General features: G+C 41.1%; 2 protein-coding genes across 2 annotated transcripts in view; one reads left to right on the plus strand and one right to left on the minus strand.

Annotated features, from left to right (window-relative positions):
• LOC137577547 (uncharacterized) overlaps positions 1-3,508 on the plus strand; it is a 46,690-nt gene extending 43,182 nt beyond the window's left edge. Inside the window, 1 exon segment of the mRNA XM_068291040.1 lies at positions 1,921-3,508. Coding sequence (XP_068147141.1) covers positions 1,921-2,446 — 526 coding nt within the window. The 3' untranslated portion in view covers positions 2,447-3,508.
• A 1,133-nt stretch (positions 3,509-4,641) lies between these two features.
• Positions 4,642-19,597, minus strand: part of Zasp52 (Z band alternatively spliced PDZ-motif protein 52) — a 65,518-nt gene continuing 50,562 nt past the window's right edge. Inside the window, 7 exon segments of the mRNA XM_068290885.1 lie at positions 4,642-5,453; positions 5,527-5,766; positions 5,840-6,023; positions 6,122-6,780; positions 6,782-6,924; positions 17,459-17,612; positions 18,301-19,311. Of these exon segments, the coding sequence (XP_068146986.1) occupies positions 5,376-5,453; positions 5,527-5,766; positions 5,840-6,023; positions 6,122-6,780; positions 6,782-6,924; positions 17,459-17,612; positions 18,301-19,311 (2,469 nt within the window). The 3' untranslated portion in view covers positions 4,642-5,375.

Consider the following 19,597-nt stretch of genomic DNA (forward strand, 5'->3'; position numbering starts at 1 on the left):
GGGTAATGATTTCCATTTCAAATGATTTTATTTTCAAACCATTTCTTTAGGCTGTGTATTGATAAACAGTTTCAAAAACACTTTAAAGATGTATCAAAATAACCGGATTTATAAACTCGTTCTAATAAGACGTGTTTTTTCAATATACGTTTTTTCACCTTTCGAAGCTTTCCTATACCTGAATAACTATATGGTAGATATATGAGATCGGAGTCTGATCTTAACATATTTTGGCTTAACAAACACTGAAAGTTTTCGACTTAATGTTTTTCGTTTGGCAATCCCCAAGAGCTCAATCAATCTATGGCAATATAAAACCTTACTATCCAATTCCATCCTCTAGTTATTCTGACGGAGAGACCAACCTATATCGACATTGCTATTTGCGATTCGCTCCTGTTCTGCAGATAATTATCCTTATTTTTATTATGATTGTTATAAAGTTTTGGTTAATGTCAAAAGAACTAAAAACTGAAAGGGGAACAAGAAATTTTTACAATTTTACATCAGAAATTCTCTTTTTGACTTTAGTTTTTTTTTTCTTTGGCACTGCTAGAAATGCATTTGACAAATAAGTTTGCCACTAATGACACACAGTCACACACACATCCACACACACACATCACACTTGAATACACACATAAATTTTGTATAATGTGTAATGGAAATGAAAAACCAACCAAAAAACAAGAGCAAAAACAACAAAAATTCCACTGCTTTTGCCTCAACTTTTGCTTTCATTTTTGTCCTTTTTTTCGAAAGAGGGTTTTCGAGCGGGGGATGGGTTAACCACATACTTACTTAGTGGTGAGAGAGAGATAGAGTGAGCGGAAGAGGAAATGGTGAGGAGGAAGTATGTCAAAAAGTAAAACTTATGCAAAGTGTGTGGCAAGAAATCACAGCATACTTTTAGGCTGTCTCCGCTTTGGCATCAGCTTCAGCTTCGACTAGGGCTTACGGTGCGCCGGGCACATATATTCAAATGATGTAAGCAGAAATAACAAAGATTTCTGTGAAATTTTGCAAAATATTTACACACACGCGTGCTCTTACACATTTTGCCAGCCTGACTGGCTGCCTGGCTGCCTGCCTGCATAACAAGCAGCAGCCCGGACAGGAGCAGCAACTACGTGCGAGCTGTTAGCCAAGTCAATTAAACAAACAAAAGCCTGTCTGAGAGAAAGTGAGCGAGCGGCTGGCAAAATTGCCTGTTATGACACAGCATAGATAACACACACACACACATAGGCCAAGTTACTTCTTGGACAGGAAGTCCAACTGGGGGTGGGATAGAAAGAGTGAACTGGAAGAGATTACTTATTTTCCTGTTTCCTTTTTGGCTTGGGCATTGAGTCTTTGTCGGAACAATTAAATGCAATTTTACATACTTCAAATTGCTTTATACAATTTTCACAAAATTCTGAATTTTTCAAAAATCTCCCTCTCCCAGCCACGCCCACTTGTATCAATGTGCAGATGGCCGTATGAGTGTTGACTTTTTAGCTCGCTCTCTCAGTCTCTTTGGAGGCCGTAGTAGGTGAAGTGTGAATTGTGTCTGTGATTTGCAAGCCGCCCCGGCCAGAAGCTAGACTGAATGACTGACAGCAAGGACACACACACACACACTCATGAAGAGAAAGGACCAAAAGGCAGACATGGCAACAATAGCCAAAGCAGCTTTTGTCATTTAAATTGACAAGGCACGAAAAGGTCTTTTCTGCCACTGCAGCAAATAATTGAAGGCCTTTTGTCAATTGGATTTTCTCTGCCTGCTGTATACACCTGAATTTCTCACAGTGTACTTATGCAAAACATTTTGATTTTCTTATATGACCAAGAGGCAAACAACAAGAAGAAACCGTTGAATTGACTTTGTCTCATGTAAATAACTTCTACATTTTGTTTCTCTTTCTGTTACAGGGCACCGTTGACCACCCTGCGCTCGGGTATGTCCAGTAATGGGGCAGGTGGCACCATTAGCTCCAGCATGGGCGGTTCCGAGTACAGTCTGCCGCCCAGTTATCGCTCACGGAATGCCACGCCCAATGCCAACACAATGTGCAGTGAGCGTAATATCGAGACAGCGCCATCGGGTCGTCTGTTGGCCAACGAGGATGTCCATTTGCCATCAGAGCCAACTATGGCCGAGCAATTGCAACAACAACAGTCATCAAACACATTGCTAACATCGGCCATTGTGGAAATTGAGTCGAGTAATCGCGGTCGTCAGGTTGTCGATGCGTCAGTGGAAACGACTCCGACAGCAAAATCAAAAGGCAAAAGCAAGAGCAAAGACCTGGTTACCATTGTGACCATATCCCAGGCAGACTCCTCCACCAACAACAGCAACAGCCAAATGCAGTCAACTGGATTAACGCAGACGCATCCACCTGGCCCGGTGGTGGCCAGTGCACTCGATCAGATCGATATATTGGCGCACCTCTAACAAACTCCAACTGAAACTTCAAAATTTTCTTCAAATGATTTTGAGTTCTTTTAAGCAACTTTCTTTTTTTTTCCCCCTCTCTTTACAAACACTTGTTAACCCAAAGGTATTTATTTAAACAAAAAAACTAAAAACGAAATATAAACTGAAAGTGGATATATATATCTCTGCTCCTACATATATATATATACATATATATAAATTGTCAGATGATTTAGCTTTTAAGATGTTTGTTGTACTTGAATGTGTTGAATTTATTTTTGATAGGCCTAAGCAAACAGCTTAGCGTAGTTAAGACAAATTCTAGATAACTATCAATTAATATTAATATTGAGAACAAAAACAAATTCAAATTGATAAAAAGTATTAATATATTCCAAAAAACAAAAAATACTAAAAAAAAAGAAGAAAATCATAAATAAAATATACTTCACTCTCCCAAAATTGCAAGTAGAACTAAAAACTAAAACTCTGAACTCTTGTAAATAACAAAACGAACAAACTTTTCGAATGCATTTCTAGCTTTGATTTAAGTGTAGAAATACCCAAGAGGAAAAAATAATCATCTATATATGTAGAAGTATGTATATAGGATTACAGAAAGGATGCATGTGTGTGTGTAGGTATCTACTGGATATGTGTATGCCACACAATAATCCATACATATATCCATGTAAATTCGCAACGGAACGCTACGGTGACAAATTATTTTGCGCGCATATTTGGTATGGGAATGAAAGATATGTAAATTTTCCAAAAATTTGATATCAATGCATTTTCGATATCCGAATGCGTTTCAAAGCAAATTAAAACAAAAACAAAATAAATCAAAAAACAAAAGAAAATTAAGTAGTTAAACATATAATAAATGTAATTACAAACGAATTGCGAATGTGTGTTATCATTATGCATAAGTACAATACCATAAAATACCATAAAAATTAAATAATATTAGAAATAATAATAATAACAAATAATAGTAATACTAACTGCAAACTCCTTGCCTGAGAAGTGCATAAAATAAACTAAAGGAACAAACAAAGAAAAGAAATAAAACAAATGAAAATCGTAAAAAAAAAAATGCTACAAACTTTAGTGAATTTGTGTTGTCCTTTTTTTCAGTGTGGGGAAGCGGTTACCCACGTTTTTAGTTTAGTCTCTCTTAAATTCATAAAAAATATTCCAGGACCGCTTTTCGTCAATCAATGAGGATGAATAGGAACTTTAATATTACCAAATCTCATTTACGCCCTAAAAGTAGGCAATACAAATTTTATCTTTCACAAGCATCAAAATCGAGAGAAAGTGGTTTGACATGATTTTTGTTTCGATTATTCACAAGCAACAATGTCCTTTAATTCAAGCTTACCGAACGATTTTCTAGGATCTGATACTACCTGTAGGAGAGACATGTGATCCTTGAGCAGTGAAAAATTGACGGGTTGTCAAAATCGGATTTGGCTTCAAAAAAATGTTCCTTAATTCGACTTTCAAATCTATTTTCCGTCGCAAAAATAAGAAAATTGGGAAGTTCCCGACAATTTCTACCAACTAACATAAAAATACATATGTGAATATTTTTTGTGTTTTCATAATGATTATTTCAGAAAGGTGGTAATTTTTGGGTTTTTTTTTCACCTAATCAGGAAAATATTTCGGGAAAATGTCTTCACTCCTGCGTTGAAAAAAAATACTTATATATATTTATGTACATTGACAAGGGTACAAGAACAGAATTCTCTGCATTGGCAGTGGCCTGAAGAGAGGAGTTGGTACATTGCCAGCACATATCCTGCTTAATCTAGCGTAAATTTTGTTGCCTACATCAGGGCGACCCGTCTGGCCGACCGCTTGTGGTGGGGTTTTTGTAAGTGGGTCCCAACGATTAACACCACAAGTAAAAATGTGAGGCCAACACACAAATTGACACCTTATTCCATTGGTCGACAACAAAATAAATGGCAAAAAAAAGGAGAAGGAGAAAACAACGAAAGAATAAAATGAAAAACGAGAGAAAAAAAAGAAAACAACAAACGACAAAATGAAACAACAAAAATTGGTTGAGCATGAAATTGCGGACAAAATGCGTGTATGTCTTGCCATGTAGAGAATGTCTTAGTATGTGAGGGCGAAAGCAAGACTATTGCATTCTTTTAGGCAGACAAAAGAAGTGCTATGCGGAAAAAGATAGAAAGTGATGACAAAAAGATATTAAAATTGATTTATTTATCTCTTCGTGTGTGTGTGTTGGCAAATTGAATAATCGATTTCTAAAACGTTTCTCAATGTCAGTTTTTAAATGTACAACATAAAATATTACAAATAGATTTAAAAATTGTTCACTCTCACTTCTTCGATGCGTAACGAGAACTCATACGATCGATCCCAGTTGCGCATTTTGCAGTTAGTTTTTGTTTGATTGCAATTGATTGGGGTTTCGGTAGGTTTTTTTTTTGTTTCAACTAGGCAATTTACTAGAATTCAGAATAGCTTTTTTTTCGTTTATAATGCTTCTTGAATAAATAAAATAAAATAAAATAATTATATTAATAAGTTGATATACATTGTAAGCGATTATGTATTGGTAATAGAGGCAATAGTTTTCACTCTTGAGTGTGTTTGCTGTGTAATTTCAGTTTCGATTTCGTGTCGTTTGCAATATTCAGTGTTTTTTTTTTCTCATTTCTTTTAAAATTAGGATAACATTTTTTGTTTGTGAAATAATAATTAATAATTAAAGTAATTGCATTAATAATTAAATATTTATTTGCAATTCAGTTGCTGTTGCTGTTGATTTGATTGATTGATTGATTGATTGCTTGTTTGTTTGCTTGGTAGATTAGTGTGCGTGATCCCTGAAGTCGAACATGGTCGGATGTTTGTGTGTTTTGGAGGGTGGGTGAGGACGATAGTTTCCTGATGTGGGCTCTTAACGCGCATGGTTCTTGCAGAAAGGACGTCCGCCCTTGTTGTAGAAGCTCTGACCCTCCAAATTCTGTTTGCAGAACTGTAAAAATGCACGAAATAAAAGCATTAGGTAATTGTTTTGTTTTCAGATGGGGATTTCTAGGCGGACTCACAGTGCAATTGAAGCATTGGCTATGATAATTGTGGTTCAAGGCCTCAACCCATCTATCGCCGGCTTCAACTGGGAAACCACAAGCAAAGCATTTGGTGGTGAAGAGCTCATTCCAATCGGCCTCACAGTATGCGTTGCCATCTTCGAGGAAGAATGGCCTATTGCCAAAGATCTTGCCACATTGGCCGCAAGTGAAGCATTCCGGATGGAAATGCTTGCCAATGGCATTCAAGCAATCGCCCTAAGAAGAAGAAAAATGTCATGAGTAAATATCTTCGCTCTCCATTGGAGGGATTTCCATCAGGTAAACTCACCTTGATCTTGCCCGCGCACTTGCTGCATTGCGGGGCCAGATACTTTTCGAAACAATATTCGCAATAGAGATCGCCCTTCTCCTCAACAAATCCGATGTCCTGCAAAGGACGACGGCAGTTGCCATTCACGCAAATGAAATGATCTGGGCACCAGATGCGACCCAAGGCCGTAATGAATGGGCCCCTAAAGGAAACGAAATAAAATAGGGTCAGTCAATAAAATTAACCATTAAGGATTTTAACAAACACTCTTTAGTGGGGATTGAGTTGGAGGCTACTTACGATGTGATCTCCTTATTGCACTGACAGCAAATGGGAAGCTTACCCTCTTTGAGCAACTGACTTACAGCCTTTTCATTGTCCTCCGACATGGTGGGTTGACTCTCACTTTGCGGCCCCAGAGCCTTGACCGAGACACTAAAGTTGGGTTTACTCTGTGTGGCCTCTTTGGTGGGTGGTTCTATGTAAGATCTCCGATCGGCGGCATGTGTGGCTCCTGGGGTACGTCTTAGATTGTTTCTAAAGGCCACTGGCTCAGGTGTGGCTTTGCCATTATCACATATATCGAGTATCTTACTCATGGGATGCTGCATGGGCAATTCAGCAGTGAGAGTCTGTTCCACTGTCGCCTGTCGTCCAACTTGGGGCTGAGCCTTCTGTTGGCCCTTCAGTTCAGTTACTTCCCCTGGCTTTTGACTGGGCAAAGCCACAACAGTTTGTAGCGCTGCTGGCTGAGTGGGATCCAAGTTCTTAAAGTCGTCTAGGTCCAAGCGCTTTCGGACAACCATGGGACTCTTGCAGAGATTGGAACTGCTATTGCTGCGAAGACTTAGTGAACTGCCGGCATGGGAGAGAGGTCCCCCACCATTATTATTGGCCAGGCGAGCTTCCAACATGTTGTTTATGATTTTGCCAGCTTCCTGCATAAAGGCATTGGTTTTTTTCGCCCATATTTATTTTGCCTATCGACTCCGTTAAGAGGGCAGTGGCATCTCCCTCGTCGGTGGCTTGTAAGTCAGTTGCTGGCTTAGGGGAATGTGGGAGCGTGAGCGTTTGAGCTTGTGGGTTAGTGGGCTTTGGCGCAACTGCAACAACATGGAATAGAAACGCAAGGCAAAAGGTTTTAAGGGTTAGTTTGGAACAAAAACATGCAGCAAATAGACCCATTGAGGTCCTTGGGGGTTAAAACTCTTATAACTAGGATAACAATCATTAAGAACAACAACAAAGGGCAAACTCTCTTTTATTTCTTCACCTGATCTGCACATTGCAGCTGTTACACAATGGGATACGCACTCCGGGTCCAGCTGCCTTGTTGAGAATACCACGTCCGCGCTTGGGAGCCGAGGTGGCACCAAAGGCTCCGTTTTTACCACCACCTACAGAAGTATCGCTTACATTAGAATTTAAATTCAAATCGCTTATATTTGGCGGAAAAACAGCTGGAGCTGTAGCTGGCGTTGGAGCAGATGATGATGTTGATGGTGGCGCGGAAGTTGCAGCAGCTATTATAGACTTGGTCACTGGCGCTATAGTTGGACCTGGAGCTGGAGCTGTGATGGAAGCGATGGATGGCCGATTGGCCAGATTAGGTTTGTTGTTGTTATTGCCGGTGATGCTATTGCTTCTAAAAGCTGAGCACGCCTGATTATTAGTTGTGGTAGTAATAGCAGAAGCTTTGGTTAGAATCGATGATGACGCTGCCGCTGATCTTGATGACGATGATGTGGCTATGGCAGATGTTGATGTTAGCGAGGAGGTCGATTGAAAGGCAGACTTTTGCTGCTGCTGTTGCTGTTGTTGTAGCTGTTGCTGTTGAAGGAAGCCGGGTGGCGGTCCAAGTAGCTTGTTAGCAGCTCCCACAGGAGCATAGCCCGGCACTACGGACTCTGCGGCGGCCGGTTTAAGGGGAAATTTGCTATCGAAAGTTGGTGAACGCAATTGAGGGAAATTGCTTTCGGCCATGGCCGAGGCGCGAGCACTTATCGATTGCGATTGACTGGTGAGACTTGAAATTTCCTGTTCCAAGCCCGAAAGACGTCTGGCCTGATTGGCTACATATCCGGTCTTGCCGTAGGACGAACGACGTTCCGTGGATTCCGATTGTCCTGACTGACTAACCGTTTGAGTTTGGGATCCCGTGCGTATCTCAATTGTCTTGGCACTCTGTGTACGCTCAAACTCTTCAGTTACCTTGCGGCGTCTCTCAATCTGTGTATTGCCCACTTGGGTCTTGGTTTGACTTTGCATTTGAGATTGTTGCTGCTGTTGAAACTGTGAGGATTGCTCACGTTGCTGTACATTTATATTGCCAATGCGACGCTCTGTAAGTGTCTCCGGCTGATGACTGTAGCTTTGACTGCCCGACTGAGAGCTTTGCTCGGAGTGGGCCAACAATTGTCCCTGGTAGCTCTGTCCCGTGGTGATGGAGCCAGTTTGTAGACGTGGACCCGATCCGACAGCCAGCAACGTGGACTCTGGCTCCTTCATGCGTGGAGCACGAATCGTTGACAAGGGATTCGGTGGTGGGCCTGGAGCCGGCGAGCGTACGCGACCTGGTAAAGGAGATGCTGCTGATAGTTGTTGTTCATAGGTACGGGCATGCGTGGCCTCACACTCTTCGAAGCACAACTTCTCGGGCGTCTGATAGAATGGTATTATCGGAGCCGGCTTGTTGATTAGCGACGGTGTGAAGGGTCTAGTCGGCGTCTGCGATTGATCGGGACGATCGTATTCATCTAGCGATTGAAAAGCCATAGTTACTGGACCCGAACGATCCTCCACTATGATGGGCACCGAAGGCTTTGGCAATGGCAAAGGCAATGGTCTAACAGACGCAGCCGCAGCCGCAGCCGTTGGTCCCGCTCCTGCACTAACAGACGAGACGTGTGTCTGTGCTATGGGTCTATGTACAATGGGATCGGCAGAGGTGGTGCCAGTGCTTGCAATGGTCTCGGCCTTGGGTGTATCAACAAAAGCCAGTGGCACATTGTCGCGCAACTCCTGCGGCTCCGGGGTGCGTATGGGACTCTGGGTGGGCAGCACTGTCCAATTGCGCTGATATTTGGGTATGGTGTCCGCTTTGTGAAGGCCGGATTGTACGGGTTTGCCTTGCTTGAGATGGCTAAGCGGGGATGGTGGCGGAAAGAGAACCTCAGAATGCTCCAATTCATCGGCCGTCTCCTCGATAAGCTCTGTAGTATTTATAGCAGTCAGGCCATAAGCGGAGGAGGTATGGGAGGATTTCGACGAACTCTGGGCTACATAAGCTGAGGTGGTGGTGGCATTAGTGGTGGCGGATTGTTGGACTGTGGAGGAGGAGTTAAAGGTAGCAGACGCTTTGTTAGAGATTTCACTCGCTCGGCGTATGTTTTGTTCGGTGATTTGTCGCTGTTGTTGGGACTCTTGCTGAGTCTGACACTGAGATGTTCGCTGCAGTTCTTCTTCCTTCTTTTGGAAGTAGTCGAGACGCTTCTGATTACGCTCTTGGGCTTTGCAATATTTCTGGTATTCCAGGTCGGTCTGTTCGCGGGACAGGGAGGCAATGGAAGCGCGCGGTGTTGTCGATGTGGATGGGGCTGTGGAAGCAGAGGAGGTTAGCGGTTCACGAGACGGCTGGAATGCTTGCATGGCCGCAAATGCCGAGGACTTGCGTTTCTGCTTTGGATCCGTGATATAGTATTCCACAGATTGTGGTGGTTCCGGCCGAATACCCAGTTCCTCCTCGTGATCGAGCACCTGAAATTCATGTTTTTTCAACTCCTTTTGCTTTTGATCCTCATCGACACGTTGGGTGGCGTTCTCGGGATTTAGAGGAGTGTAACCGCGATCGGAAGCAATGCACAGGGCGTCGCTCATTGTAAGGTGCTCTTTGGGAGTAGGCAGGTCAATCAGATGGATGGGTACATCACGATCAAAGTGACCTTCAAAGGGACGTTCGGGTGCAGTGGTTAGGGCACTGACAAATGGCGATTTTGGTCGGTAATCCTCTCGCATATAGGGTTTCATGTCGATGGGTGGCGGCATATAGGGTTCAGTCTCCTCGGGTAGGGGTATGCCTTGGTCGGCGGGTGGGGCAAAGCGCAATTCAAACTCTGGTGCCGTGACCATAGCCTGACTCAGGCGACTGCCACGTGGCGGTGACTCTCGCAAAGGCAATGGCGGCGCCTCATAAATAGGTTCTGGAGCGGGAGCAGGAACAGGAGCAGGAGCCGGACGAGAAGCTTCTTCTTCAGCGGCCCTTGCCTCAAATTCATCATCGCAGGGCTTAGGAAAGGGGCATTCGACCAAATGGAAGGGAACCTCTGGCGCTGTGGTCAGCACACGAATCATGGGATTTATCCACTCTTTGGGACTTGGATTGGGTATCCTAGTCGGTGGAATTTGGCGCACTGGCGCAATTTCAAACTTAATTTCTGGCGTTGGCTGGAACATGCGCTCACTCTCAAGTATCTGGCATCGATGCTCAATGATCAGGCCATCACGATCCTCTTCAGCTAACTCTTCGGCCGCTGTAAGCATCAGTTCCGCCTCGGCCGAGGATTCGGGTATGGTCTCCAGCTCATTGGCTACCTTGGGAAGCTCCTTGATTTCGGGTTCATCGTTGAAGACCACATGACGAGCATTGGGGGGAGGAGCTGGAACTGGTGTGGGAACAGGACTGGGTGTCACTTCCCTTACCAAATCAATTAGTTTATACGTGCTCAATGGGGCTGATAATGAATCTACACATTCTTGGGCACTACGCCGACCCGAGGCATATTCCTGTACATCCTGCATGCTCCCGTAATCCAATTGATAGTCGAATTCGGATCCGGACTGCTCTTGCATTTGATAAGCCTGCACTTGGGCGGCATACATGCGTTGATATTCCTCCGACGTAGTCGTTGTGGTGGTCGACGTGGACGTATAACTATCCGAACTGGATTCCTGCTCTGTCACCCGCAAATTCTGATTGGTCAACTGGGGAGCTGAATAGCTTTGCCACTGAGGCACTTGACTCTGTACCTGTATCTGCGCCTGTGCCTGTGGTTGGCCCTGCGGTTGTGGATCGAGGCGCGCCGTGGCACTGCCCGGTGGCAATGGTGGTACTTCTTGTACAGGATTTGCCACCACAACATGTTGAGTTTCCGGTGGTGCTATATAGAGTGGAGCTGCCGTGGGAGCTACATGACTATCGTCTTGAGGCGGCGGCCAGGTAAAGCTAGAACCGCGCAACGAGCGACGACTGGCGGCCATGGCCACCTCAATGTCCTCCTCGTAGCATTCCTCAGCATATTGCGGCTGCAAGCCTTCCTCTTCCTCCGTTTCTAATGGTCAGTATTTTGGGTTCAGTTTTAGGATAAGCGTGGTTAGTTTATGTTTTCGTTGGGTCAGAATAAGAAGAGCAGAAAGAAATAAAAGACATTCGCTTGTTAGTCTAAAGGCTAAAGGCAGAGCAGCAGCGGGTGGCAGCGATAGAGCGGCTGGTGGGTTTGCTTTGCAGTGGTTTGCTTTGGTGGTTGCGATATCGATGGCGGCAGAGTTAACGCAGGCAAGTGGCATGTGGCAGGGGCGTTGATATAACTACAACTACCAAAAAGAAACTACTCAGCAAGAACAAGAACACAAAAAATCGCTATAAACCAGAAGTTGAATAAGTGTTTCCTGCACTTTTCGTTGTTGTATGGCAAAGGAAGTAAAATTGTGTGTGTGTGTGTGTGTGTGAAAGTTAGTGTGAGAGTATTTTAGCTAAGCTAGAGATGGTCAAGTTCAAGGCACAACAACAAGGACATTAGGTATATAACTTAAGCTCAAATAGAAAACTAATTCAATGCCCATAACAAAACACAAACTATTTTTTGAGATTTTCTACAGTACTCTTAACTTTTTCTCTGAGCAACGCCCACAAGAAATCCAGAAGAGACTCGACTAAATCATTCTCAAATTTAATTTTTGACAACTTCTTTTTACAATAGTTCATTCAAGTTGAAAGAAACAGCACCAAATGGCAGTTAAATAAGATTTATCTAGTGTTTTTACTGCATATTTATCTTCTTCAATGCGAAATTGGGTTTATTTATTTCATTTGTAATACACACACCAAATCTTTAGTTCGTAGGTCGTTTGTATCTAATTCAAATGGCCTTAGCAACCTTTAGAAATAGTTTTTCTTATCTAGTTAAGCCATTTCCGCTGAATTTTCCAAATGCACTTATTGTTGCGCAGTTAAAATAACTCTAGATCTAAGGGAACCCAATTTCAATAAAGTTTATTCAAATCTAAAATAAACAATGCAAGGAGAAAGAAGTTTATCTGAGTTCTTTTCCGTAGAAGGTTTCCACAAGTTCTGCTATCAATAAGTCCTTAATGTTAAGTTAAAACAGCTTTGATTTCAATGTGGTCCATTTCTAGGAACCAGTCAAATGTCGTTCGTTTGCATTTTAAAGAATTATATGAATGTCACTAAGCTATCGTTCTCTAATTTACGCAATCCTATCTGAGAATTCTATATAAATGTCCTGACTACTTCACAATTCCAATTATATTTGCCAGTTCTGAGAACCAGCTTACTGTGTCCTATTTAAGGGAGTCCTGGCATTGGCACAGGGTTTCGTTATTTCGTTATGAGAACTATCTTAATTTATGCCTACAAATTTGTTTACATATTTTTCCACCCAAACCGAATATCACTTGCCATATTTTTGCGTTATATGACAAACAAAAAATTAAACGTTATATGCATATAGACATCGGTAACTGTGTGAGTGTGGGTGTCTCTCCGTAGTGTGTGTGTGTGAATTGCACACCATTTTATGCGCTTCGTTGAGGTAAATAAATTTTTTATTTCTTATTTTCAGAGCAATTTTCATGGCGCAACGATAAACAAACGTGCGAAAAAGAGTGTGCCCCTCCGCCCACCACCCTGACAGTGTGTGTGTGTTGCCTAGGCACGCATATTTACTTCCATTTTTTATGGTTGCCACGTAGCTCTCTCGTCTTATGTGTGTGTGTCTGTCTGTGTGTCGTTTTGGGGGCGTCGACAGGTAGTCATTGGATTTTATTATGCATAATTTCGTATTGGCTGTAATTTTGCAAAAATTGAAAATGGCTGAAACACACGACGAGTAAGAGACCAACAAAAGAGTCGAAAAAAACAAAACAAAAATGTAAGAAAGAAAGAAATAAAATTATTGCGGCAAATATTTTGTCATATCAAAAATGTTGGCAACAGACGACACAAAAACAAAGAGCGATAGAGAGAGAGAGAGATAAAGGATGAGAGAAAAAGGGAGAAAAACAGGTGAAACCGAAACAGAAAGTTCTGCAATAATAAAAGGCCGCCAGGGCCTCTTTTATACCATAGAAAAGTTTATTCTTCATATATGTATATATAAATTGTATTTTGTTGTTGTTTTTGTGTTTTTTTTTTGGTTTTGGTTTATTTTGAAAAAGGCATGCAAAGTTGTGCAAAGAAATAAAATTCTTAGAATTATTTTCGAGACAGTTCAATTAGTATATAGAACATATATCTGGTGTATATAGATATTCTTTTATATATTTAGCGCAGTTAGGCGTCAAGCATTTAGCATTTAAAATTTTATAGAAAAAGTAAATATATATTTATGGGAAATATATTTTGAAAACATTTTGTAAGAGGCCACCAAAGGCCACTCTCTCTTTATTGTGATACGAAACGATATATAATGTTCAATATAGTTTTGTGTTAAAGAAATTGTAATTTTGTTTGATGTTTTGGTTTGTTGCACAATTCACCAGTTTTGGGCCAAAAAGAAAGAACTTTGCACGCCTTTAAATTTCTTTTTGTTTGTGTTTTTGCCTAATACGAATAGGGATAACCGTAACCTAAAAGAAGCAAAAAGAAGTAAACCAAGAAAATGTTGTAGATAATGTGTGTGTATAAGGATATAGATTTTACTACATGGAGTTAATATCTAAATTCATAATGTTGATAATAAGAACCTCCCCTCGGATGGAGAGACAAGTCTGATTCTCATCTACTTATCTCACTCTCAGTTGAGTCAATATACATATATTGATTGCACATGGATTTCATATGGATGATGTTTTAACAAAATTAGTTTCGATTTATGTACAACAAATACGAAGAGACCATCATCAACAACAATGCATGGATATAATTTATGTATGTATATAGTCAAGTCCTATGGAATGGAATGGCATGGAAGCAAAAACCTAAGACAATAGGCCATAGACAATGGAAATAGTTTAGGACCGAAAACTGAAGAGGCAAACTGCATACAATAAATCTTTTGACTGCCCTTGGAAATTTGCTGCCTGCTTGGCTGAGACTGACTGACGAATGTGAGGCATTTGATGTATGGCCTCCTGGCACGCTTCGATATGTGTGAGGGGGGCGAGTGGCAAGCCATGTGGAATAAGTAGAAGGCGGATGCGGATGCTTGTTGCCCGTTTGGTATAATAATGGTTGGTAATTTATCTGCTTTCGTTTACATTTCTCTTTAGCAGACGCCTTCAGTTTGGCCCAGCTTCATCAGCCACACCAGCTCCACCACCTTTAATTTCTTTTCCCCCCGCCCCACCTAGCCATGGAGTGTGGGTGGGTGTGGGTGTTGGTGTGGGTGTGGGTGTGCGTGTTTCGTGTCGGCATGTGTGGAACACAAACATTTGTTTGCCAGCCAAACACAAATGTTAGAACGTTTCTTCTTCTGCTTTTTTCTTTGCCCTCCCCTATCCCAAGTTTTTTTCATGGTGAGATTTGGCAAGCAAGCAGCAAATTGGAAGTGGATTTGTTTTTCGGGATTTTTTTCACATTTTTGTTTGGGGGGTTTTTTCGCTTGTAACCGAAACCCCATAATGATTGTTGCGGTTGTGCGTGATTTTCGCTTTGATTAGGAGATTGACGATTGATTTCTTCATGTCGTGCAGATGAAGATTTATGTGGCTATATCGTTTACTTATGTACATCTACATATAGAGCCCTCTGGCTGATCTTTCGATAATTGCATTTTTAATTGCTGTCATTGTTGTTGTTGCTGTTGTTGTGTCTTTGGGTTGCCCCGCATATTTGCTGTTAATTCATTTCCGTTATGACACAGTCGCCACACACACAAACATAACATTGTAACGGTAATTGATAAACAAATATACAGACAGACAGAAGGACATCGGTTATAACCAAAGAGAGATATGAGCCTATATATATATAGGTACACATATCTCCATTTTCCGATATATGTATGTATGCACACATATGAAACGAAAGCACAAAAATGTGGCGAAATTGGTTTGAGTGTTCTGGAAATTGTAGTACTTGGCGAAATATTTCGCTCAGCAACGTAATGCAGGACACAGTGAGAGAGAAAAGTGAAGTGAACAGACTTTGAATGTAAATCGAAGTCTTTAGCCGAAAGAATTTACTTTCTTTAAAACGCATTGAATAATGTCATCAATAGGACATTCAAAAACCAATAAAAGAGTTTTGGATAATAACATGTACTGGAGTACTTAGTTCAGCCATGATCATTGAGTCCATTCATGATAATTTCAAAATATTCATCTTCTTGAATCAATTTAATAAGTCTCATATTAAATTTCACGTTGACAAACTTTTTTGAGTGACTATTTTGCTTATTTGCCATGCATTTAAAAGTTGTGCTCTGCATACGATGTCGTCGTTGTCGTTGTCGTTGGTGTTCAGCCACCGCAGAGATTGCAATTGCCGCGTTGCAAGAGTCGTTGCATCCGCACTGAGCACATTTTATATCATTTATTTCTGGGTGTAACTCTGTCTCTGTGTGTGTGTGTGTGTGTGCATGAATTGTTTCGTTACGTTGCGTTGCGATGCGATGCGTTACGTATACGCCATGTATCGTTTGGTTTTAATTCTTTTTTTTTCTTTTTGGGGTTTTTTTGGTTTGCCTTCAACATTCAATGTGCCGGAAGTGGATGGCAATCGAATTGGCATTGAAAATGCTGATATTCCCCAGCAGGCATATTCCTGTTTTACCCTTCCCCTCCCCACACACACACACAGTCTCTTTTTCCTTTATCTTTTATCAGCTTTAACCCCCATTCTCTGTTACAGCATTGAGGCGGCGTCTGTTTTTGAGTTCCCTTCAGCTCTATCAATGTGATTAACCATTTTGTATACTTCGTTTGCCTTCAAAATGTAGAAAATTGCTTTGGGGGAGAAGAAAATTGCTTCAGTGCAATAATTATTGATGTGAACTGGCCTTCAGGCAAACAGAATAGTGAAATGACTCTAATTGATATGCCAGTTATTTGGTGGATTTAGAATGGTTTTTACACTACACTTTGTTAGCGGAAAGATGAACTAGATTCGAAGATGCCAGCTGGTTAAAGATGGACTCGAAATTATTGAAGACTTAATGCTTAAAAAGCATTCGCCTACCCCTCAAAGAACTTGTTTAGAGCTTAAAATTTCATACAATAAGCTATCAAATATAAATGAACAAACTTTTATGTAAGTTTTTGTCAACTAATTGTAAATCTTTTGAAGAGTTTTGGGCATTGATTTACTCGACACCCGTTGCTTCCTTCGAGGAGAAAGTTCAACCTAATGTGATGGGTTCAAAGTGAAAGGGAAACTTTCTTACCCCTCTCCTCTAGTAATAGCTTAGATATACCAATTTATCCTTAGAGTTGTCCTAAGCCCCTTGACTTGACCTTTTTATTATCTGTTTTTTTGTTTTAGAAGCAACAACAAAATGAAATCGAACTCAACAAAGCAAAAGAAAAACTATGCGAGAGAGGCAATTGAGAAAAACTTTTCGCATTTGCTTTGTTGTTGGATTGTTTTTTACCTAGATTATAATTGTTATTGTTGTTGCTGTTGTTGTTGTAGTTGTAGGACTGAGTCTGAGTGTTATAATTGGGTAGAGTTGCGTATTTGTTATTTTGGCTGATTCCACTTGGATACGAGTTTCTATATTGTTGCTTTTGCTGCTGCTGCTGCTGGTATTGTTGTTGTTGTTGTTGGTAATTATGATGGTGTTGTTGTTGTTGTTGTTGCTGGTACCTTACATTACGACCTACACAACATACACAGTTTGTGGGGGGATATAGTAGTAGTATTTTGGGTTGGTAGAGATATATATATATATACATATGGAAATTTATCACGATTTGCGAAAAGCTGCCAAATGATTCTCATTTATGAAAGAATTTTTAGTAAAATTTTGTTGATCGCTTTTTTGTTTTCTTTTTTGGGCCAAATGGGTGCATTTTGGGTTAGTTTTTTGTTTTAGATTAGTGCAAAATTTTGTTGCATTTTTTTTCTTGGGTTAAATTAAAGCCAAAAATTTATTTTTTTAAACTTTTACAACAAAAAAGGAATAAATAAATAAATATTCTGGGTATTCCATGTCTTTTATAATACTATATAGAAAATCAAATAAATATATATATATATACTAGATCTGACACTAGATCGTTTATCATCGCATTGGCCTAGCTATATGCATCTCGCTCTAACAAACAATAAGAATTGCCATTGCAATTGTATTTAAGTTTTCATTTATCACGCTTTCTCTTTGTTCTCTTTTTGTATGTAAAACTAAACCCATTCACCTTCACCTGACAGATAATCATCATCATCATAGTCATCAGCCTTACCTTGTTGACCCACATTCGATCTGGGCAAAGTGGCATAAGGATTGCCAGATGGGATGGGAGCTGGCCGAGGAGATTGCTGCTGTTGCTGCGGTGGATAGGAGACCGGCGATTTGGGTGCAGCAGCACCATAAGGACGAGCATAGCCCTGATTGACCTTTGATGTGGGGAGGGAAAATGGGAAAATTTCGTGGAAAATTGTAGTATCAAATATCAAGAGTAGAACAAAGTTTTTTGTTGGTTCGATGTCTTTCATTTTTTATATCCCTGCAGTTTGTTATTGACCCTTTTTATTGAAGGATTCATATCAAGTTGATGTATCGTGTATTTTCGTTTTAATCTCGATAAGAACTAACATTGGTTTGATATACTATTTTCGTGATTACTTCAGACTTTGTCAACATCTGGGAGGAAGGGATACTGCAATTCTAAAGGCCAAGTTGGAATTGGAAATTAAGATAATGCATTTCCTTAAAGGAAAGAAGAACTTAAGTGAACTAATGGGAGGATATTCCCCTTCGAAAATTTAAGTAAATAATGCAAACTTTCAAACTTTTGAGGCCTATAGCTCACCGGATGGTATTCGTTTTAAATTTTAAAAGATAAACTATGAAATTAGGTCTAACAAACTGCAAGGATTAAATGATAACCTTCGATTTATCCGAAGTCAATTTGGGGTAAATTTCTGTTTTGTTTCGTGTTTTTTTTTTTTTAAATTAGTGAAATTTTCACAAACATTTTGAACATTTAACACAAATATTAAAAAAATACAAATTTTGTTTGGGCAAATGAGCTGAGCTGAGCTGAGCGCGGCTGAGGCTTTTTCAGAGGTGGCTAATACTCACTTTGTAGTTGGCTGCTCCTGAAGCACTTCCCTTGCCAGGTGCCTGCACACTGCGTATCACATTGCCCGTTAGGGTGACATATTCGAATGGTTGATCCCCAGTGTTTGCAGTTCCTGCCAGGGGAGGGGCTACAGGGGCTTGGCCATAAATTGATGATTGCTCATCCAGAGTCAAATTTGATGACATATTGTCAGTTGAATGACTTGTGATGATGTTGTTGTTGTTGCTATTGTTGTTGTTGTTACTGTTGCTTGTGTTATTATTATCAGCTGCAACCTGATGTGAATTAAATTTCAATTGATTAGCAAGTGTTGCCGTCAAAGCGGCCACATGAGGCTGTTGTTGGGCAGCAAATGGCTTGGCCGTGTTGTTGTTGCTGGTTGTGTTATTGTTGTTGTTGTTGTGTCTGAGTTGTGTATGTGTTGCTGCTGTCTGTGTTGAATTGGAATTGAGCTTATTGGAATACTCTTTCAGCAATTGATTGTACGCATTCTGATTCTTATTTTGCGTATTCATATCATTCTCATTCTGTGGCTGCAACTGGCTCAAAGGGGCTGGGGCTGGTGCCGGGGCAAGTGTGGCTGCTGTTGTCGTTGATGGTGGTGGTGGTGGCGGTGGTGTTGGTGGCATTGTATAATTATCAGCCTGTCCCTGGCCAGTTTGACTATGGCCTGTCTCCAACGATGCAGACGAGCCACTGCCAGATGCTTGCCGTGAATGCAAGGGCGAAATGCAATTGGTCGAACCAAAATGCTCCAACGATAAAGTGATGGCACTCACACTTCCACTGCCCCCCACCCCGGACGACGACGACGACGACGCCAAAGAGGACACGGAGTTTGTGGATGATGCTGATGAGCCGTTTGAAATTGATGAGAGGCTACTGTGGGTTCGTGTATGTGGCGGTGGATTGGGCAATGGTTGTATCTGCTCTTCGGTCTCGTATTGCAGCAATTGGGTGGGTGAAGGAGGCGGTGGCAAAGGCAACTCAGTGGCAGTGGTAGTATCAAGCTAATGCGTTAATGCGAGTGCATGTTAATATGGCCAAAAAGGAAACAGTACGGGAAAAGAACACACAAAGAGAAACATCATTTGGTTAATAAAGTTAGTTGCAGCAAGGAACTCGATCAACTCTCGAGGCTGTTTGGCCTATAAATAGCTATTAGGTCAAGGTCACTAAAAACAACTAAAGTTAATCCCCCCCACTTTTCCACCCCACTCTTCAATCGAATGAGAATTCAAGAATTATATCATTGCCGTGTATTCCAAGAAGTTTTCCCATTCGCTTATGTAATGC

The sequence above is a fragment of the Drosophila tropicalis genome, unplaced genomic scaffold (genome assembly GCF_018151085.1).
Source record: "Drosophila tropicalis isolate 14030-0801.00 unplaced genomic scaffold, ASM1815108v1 contig_593, whole genome shotgun sequence".
NCBI lineage: Eukaryota > Metazoa > Arthropoda > Insecta > Diptera > Drosophilidae > Drosophila > Drosophila tropicalis.